General features: G+C 33.7%; 1 protein-coding gene across 2 annotated transcripts; it reads right to left on the bottom strand.

Moving 5' to 3' along the window:
- Positions 1–349: 349 nt before the first annotated feature.
- LOC128238536 (E3 ubiquitin-protein ligase XIAP-like) lies at positions 350–5,988 on the bottom strand. 2 transcript variants are annotated; one of them, XM_052954564.1, is made up of 6 exons: positions 5,972–5,988; positions 4,476–4,748; positions 3,928–4,118; positions 3,506–3,635; positions 2,953–3,090; positions 350–2,736 (listed from the first exon to the last, which is right to left on the bottom strand). In XM_052954564.1, exons 2-6 carry the CDS (start codon positions 4,690–4,692, stop codon positions 2,492–2,494), a joined length of 921 nt encoding a protein of 306 aa, XP_052810524.1. In that variant the 5' UTR covers positions 4,693–4,748; positions 5,972–5,988; the 3' UTR covers positions 350–2,491. The 2 variants fall into 2 exon arrangements, with proteins under 2 accessions (XP_052810524.1, XP_052810523.1); XM_052954563.1 differs by having other exon boundaries at positions 5,865–5,977.
- Between the last annotated feature and the right edge of the window lie 670 nt (positions 5,989–6,658).

Genomic DNA, 6,658 nt, shown 5'->3' with positions numbered 1-6,658 from the left:
TAGGGGGCCAGTCGTTGTAAAACAAAAACGAACTTTATAAACAAGAGCAGAGTTGTAGGCAAAAGGTTTTTAATTTTCTTTATTGAGAATTAGTATCATTACTATTTTTTTCCGAATATTCGAACACCGATTTTGACATTCGAATACCAAACGTTTGATCGAATATAATATATAAGGCATTTTATGTTGTGAGTGTCGAGTTTGTGGCTACACTGAACAACCCTGTTCACAAACAACACGATGACGTTTTCTAAAATAGTTATTAATAAAAAACATTTTACTAGAAACATCCTGAATAATCTACTGAATGAAAATATTTCTAAAATGTATCTAGTGTACAACACACACGTTCATTTTCTGAACTTTATTCGTAGTTTTATGGAGGGTATACAACATACGCTTTCATGCAATGGCATCTACATCATTTTAATTTAACAGAGGAATGGAAGTTTATAGATATTTATAAAACATGCATTTTCGGTAATTTCAAACAATTGAAAGACATTATTGACGAAATAAATTCGTTTGAGGTAGATTTGATAAGCTGTTTCATATATTAAACTGACATAATAAATAACGACAGCATATTGAACAATAACAGAAATGTTTACAGCAAAAAATAACAAAACGGGACAGAACAGAACATGTATTTGACAGCTCTTCGTCATTCAATAAATTATACAAACATGAAATGACCAGTACTATGTGCAATGTAATTATGATAAGAATAAATAACATTTCCTTAGACAAACCAGTTGGTGAGAATGTATCAATATTATTGTAACAAATACAAAACGTATTTCTACATAAACATATCAACAATCGGAAGACTAGTTTCACAACTGATCTTTAGAATTCCATCAATCAATAGTTCATCGTTTAGCATGAAAAAGCATACAAAATACCTTTAATAAGTATCACAGAGTTACCGTAGCGTTACATAGCGTTACGTAGATACATATGGTATATAGATATATATTGGTATGTATAATATAAATGTATGTATAATCACAAGCTGCATGGTAAACTCCAGCTTAGAGCTAAGACAAAATGTAAATACTTTGAGCATTCGTAAAATATATTTTTGATTGTAAAGAAATTCAAAGGTAGTATGAAACAAACAAAGAACACAAGGTAGGACACGTTTTCATCTTTTTTTACATTCATTGAACAGTGAATGTTGCATGCATTATAAACGTTACTCAAGTGTAATAATACTATTGATGAAAAAGTACAAAATAAATATAAAATATGAGAGAACAACAAGAATAACAATTATTATCAATGCGCTTCATTAATCACTATGTATGTGAAAACAATCGAAAAAGAAAAAAAATCAATTAACATAATAAAAACTGTTTTACGTAAGTTCAATAAATGATATAGAAACTAACATAGACTTCAATGATGTTCTAACATTTCAACAACACGGGTTAAGATCGTACATGAATAGGTCCCCTGTACAAATTTCCTTGCTGTCTTGATATATTATTAATATTAAAAATAACACAATGTTTTGAACACAAACTGTGGGGGTTCAAAACAAAACCCTTATAACAATGACTGTTCGACACAATTATTATAGTTTATCACAAGTAATGTAAACACAGTTCGCAAGTAAAATAACAAAGAAACTGTCCCGAAAACATGTCAATTTGAATACTAGTATACAATATTAATACTGATTTAATTTGTTTTAATCATGAAGACCAGCTTCGTAGAAAAACACAATAAACGTACACGTGAATACAGTATTTCAAAAAATACAAATAAACGCTCTATGCTAGCACCTTTGTAACGAAAGACTATTTAGGTAGATAAAATATTTCAGCTTCTAAACAAAAAGTCATTAATAAGCGAATTCAGTGTTTGATTTTATTTACTATACCTTCATAATGGTTATGTTTGTTTTGCATTTACTTTACTAACATAATTCGAATAACGTTCAATCCTCTGTTTTTTATTCCGCACCTCTTCTTAAAAATGTTCAGTTAACATTGAGATTTATGTCTTAATCACGACTGTCCAATAAGCATGAGTGTCATTGTCGAGTACACACATCATCATTTTGGGATCTTGTTTAGTGTTTTGAACTGCTTTAAGCAATGGGTGGACCACTCTGTATAGCAAACAACACATAGCTCCCTTTAAGACACAGTGACATTGATCTTGGTGTGAAACATGTTAAAACATTGCTTAATGTACAGTTATGTTGTAACAAAAAAGAAGTAGCCAGTTATCAAACAATGCTGTGATTTAACACGTGATGGATTCACGTAAGCATTTCAATGGCTTCGCAATCCAGTGTGAATAAATAGTGCAATGGAAATTGCAGTGAAAGCACTGAAGACGAAACAATAACGCTTACCAGTTCCAAATATTTAAATGATACACTTGAAATGCGCACCGAAACACTTTCTCGCTGCTATTTCTACATTACAATCAGCCAGTGTCATATTCCTACCAAGTATAAAAATTCGGACGACCTAAACTACTCGTCATCCAACTCATTATATGCACTTTGTTCAGTGAGGGCAAACCGAGCCTTGACAAGGCCCATGATTGACTTGCGGCAGACTGGACAGAGGTCAAGGGCGGGGGAACACTGGGGACAGCTGACAATGTGACCACACGGGAGAAAGATAACGTCCGCGCGATTGTCCAGGCAAATTTTACAGTTCTGGGATTCTTTGAGTTTTTGATTCTCTTCCAATAGACTTTGAAGGTTGTCGTCACCTGAAGTATATGTTGTTTAGAGTAATTTTTCCAAACGTTTAATTATATCATTTTGTTTGAAAAGCACGCGTAAGGTGCAGTTAAACCAACAATTATCATCATTAGCTAATGCCCATATATACTAAATCGTTTCAAGCACAAATTAAGATACCACACACAATAATTACAGAAACATTATTAACACTGACTATTTCCGTACTCTTGCAACTACTATACCTTCTTTTTCGAGATGTTTTTCTGATGTATTTGATGAAGATGAATCAGAAACATTGGCATTCAAAGCAAGTTCAGGGTCGTCTTCCATCTCCATCAAGATGGTCACCAAATCAGCTCCTTTAAACTGGGAAGAGGCTCCTGAAAATGGAAACGATAAAATAATTATTTAAAATGCAACCATGACCAGCAGTGTTGGTTTGATTGAGATTTCCCATCGACAGCAATTGTAGATATACAACTGTCAAAGTCCACTAGCTTTATCTTACTCTATTCTATCTCAAAGAACGCCAAAGGTTGTTGTTTGTATTTATTTTGCGTAGTATTGGACCATTCAAAAAGTCCAGAGTGCGGATAACTGTGCATGAAGAACTGATGGTATCTGCTAAATACCGATATCTCACCTCTACACGGTGTAACTCTGGACATTTTTAACGATAGTTATAAAGCCATAAAAGCAGGGTTAGCAACCTTACACAGCTGAAACTTTGCCTTTACATTGCACATACAAATAACAGAAATTTAAAAAAAAAACAATCATAAAATTGTAAATTACCATGTCGTTTTCGAAATACACAGGCCGCAGTGTAAATGTGTTCTTTTGAATAGCCGAACTCAGCGGCAGCTTGCATAGCTTCTTCTTGTTGTTGTTGAGATGCTGAAACTTCCGCTGATGCTTGTTTAACCTGCACATTTAAAAAAAAAATTGGATTTTCTTTTTAATTAAAATACCATCAATAATGACCTTGTTTTGAGAAACCTTGCAGCAGCAAAAAATATTTTGTGTTGAGTAACTCAGAATAAGCGATGGTTGGATGCTATGGTGATCTATTGATCTCTAGTGTTCTAGCTATCCGCCCCATGGCAGCAGTTGTGAACATCTTTTAAGACAAATCATCATGAAAAACATATCCAAGAATGATAATTAATAGTGTTTTATGGAACTCGACGGTTACAACCTGAAGTGACATTACTGACCTTTGATCTTTTCGGCATTCTGTCGGGATTTTCGCCCGCTTCAACACTATGGATGTAGTTTTTTCCCTTGGTAATGAGGACGTGCTGGCAGGTAGGGTACCACTTGGCGTGCTGTTCCATTGGATCGTCTCCCGACTCCCAGTTCCGGAGACCACCACCGCAATGGTAGCATCGCACACTATCGCCAACACCTGACAATAAACATTTGTTTCGCATTGACGACTAGGTAAGTAAATATGTAAGGTATGATGTCAAATTATTGATGTACATTTTTCCATGATTCACTTGAATTATGACATTTATGATTAAAGCTTTATGAAATGTCATTAGGTCTTATAGATGGTTCGGCATGCAGCGAATATTCTGGAGATGGCCATACAGTCGTACGAAAATATAAACGATTGTACTTTTCCTAAAACGTAATTATATTTATAGCACAACGTAATCTTATTTTCCAAAGTATTTATGTTGATGGGTTAGAAAAACTTTTTTATAAATAACAGTACCCGACACAGACCATATGTGTTCACTATATATTGTACACGCACCTGTATAAACGAGTCCGGCGGCCACCAAGTCCTCAACTTTGACGGGCGACGTTTCAGGCCACGGCACTGTTGCCTCCGTAAACGACTCATGTCTTTTGGACGGCAGAGCATACTGTTGAAACTTGGGCTTGAGTGTACTGATTCCAAGTGAAATTGGTGTAGGTTTAACTGTATCTGCCTTCTGCTGTTGTCCGTTTTTATTGTAGGCTGAAGCCATTCACAATTTGCATTTTCTTGCTGACTACACACGTCATAAACAAAGTCCTAGGCGAACTGGAATATTTCGAACGTTGCATTTTCGCTTTATATAATATAGAATTATGTACATTGTACGTACATTATGTATTATAATGCAATGTTCAAAATGTTTCAATGTGGTTTTATGTTTCGAAATCAGGTATCGTCAGCCCTTCGAATAATGCACAAGGGTTACAAAATGGGACGTATGGTGTTATGCGAATTAAAATACCACATTATTTAAATGTGTTCATAAGATTGCAAAATTGATAAAAAAATTGGAAACAAGCCGAACAATCTTAAATAAATATTGGTGAGGAACGATAAGTGTAGACATTTACACAAAAATGGAAATGTGTTGACTAAAAGTCTCTAGCCTTATTTACCTACTCAAAATAGTCAAATCATCTAACCATATATCGGCTTTCATTAAATTACCTTACACTAGTAATACATTTGTGAGATCATGAAAGCAATATTCATATATATATTAGTACATGTAGGTTTATCAGTTACTTTATGAAACGGTTACAGTTCAGAAATAAGCATACGATTTGAACGAACAACAGCAGTTTCTTTGCTTATCATGACTTCACCAATAAACTTCTACTGAAAGGCGAAACAACAAGAACAACTATACCGATTCATTCTAAATCAATCAGAAAATGAGAAGCCGATAACATTCATATGAAAATCACCCTTTGTAACTCCTTATTATTAATTGAATAACAATGCTATCTAGCATGGTTTTGTCTCAAAGAGAGAGAGAGAGAGAGAGAGAGAGAGAGAGAGAGAGAGAGAGAAGAGAGAGAGAGAGAGAGAGAGAGAGAGAGAGAGAGAGAGAGAGAGATGTATTTTATGAAATCATTTGTTTAATGTTAATATCATAACTTCAAGATGAATATATGAATTTCAAGATTTTAAGAGAACGTCATTATGGCTATAGATATTTATTAACATATATTATATGAAGTTAAATACCAAGTTTATATTTAATTACTTATTGTTTTTATCGTGAAAATCATAAGGAAGTTCCTGCTTTGAATCACACAATGATCACTTGCTCTTTTATCGCCGGTCAATATTTACACTACTTTGAAAACGTATATTAAGATGGTTCAAGTTAAGAATTACATATTAAAATGAATATACCTTTTCCAAACGTTTTCCAAAAAGTTATGAAACACCATACTGCAGCTTAATATATTATATATATAACACATATTACTCATGATCAGGCTTGCGTTTGTCAGACTTACCACGTGGCATGAATTGCGAAAGGTTTATTTTAATGTAAAGTAATTTTATTTTTTGTTCCATATTTTGTACGAGTTTTCGTTATCATTATTATTGGACGCGGGTGATATGTCTTATTAAGTAAACCTAATAAAAGTTACCAAATCACACCACTTCCATGTATATCATACATATATCTATATACATAACATTACCTAATATTAGATAATGACAGGCACTTATCGGTTTTATATATATAGACAAAATGGGATTCCAAACTCACAGTATAAATATGGTAAGTTGAAATGACATGAACACTTTATCAAACAAGTACAAAATTGCTGTAGGAGACAGCAAAAAAGGCTCGCTCTAAATCGATCCATAGCAATGTACAGTAAGTGTTTTGTGAGGGGGCGAAATGGGCAGTTTCAGTACTGACACATGGAAATTTTAATCAGCGTAGGTTTGTTTTATTACATATATAATGCAAACATGGATGAGTTCACAAACCGTATTCAAATAATGCAGGACATCTTTCAAGCTTTCTATTACTTTAAGACAGATTTTGAGTAATATACATTGAAACATTTAGTAATAAGAACTTTGTTTGAAAAAAAGCAGCTGCATTTTGTGTATTTTGAACGTGGTATACACACACTGGATCAGCAGGGGGAAAATGGAGAGCCAGGAGGAAAGCCACTTGTCAGACC

Source organism: Mya arenaria, chromosome 6 (assembly GCF_026914265.1).
Source record: "Mya arenaria isolate MELC-2E11 chromosome 6, ASM2691426v1".
In the NCBI taxonomy this organism is placed as follows: Eukaryota; Metazoa; Mollusca; class Bivalvia; order Myida; family Myidae; genus Mya; species Mya arenaria.
The sequence above is the reverse complement of the archived record's forward strand: the minus strand, read 5'-3'. Positions and strand labels throughout refer to the sequence as shown.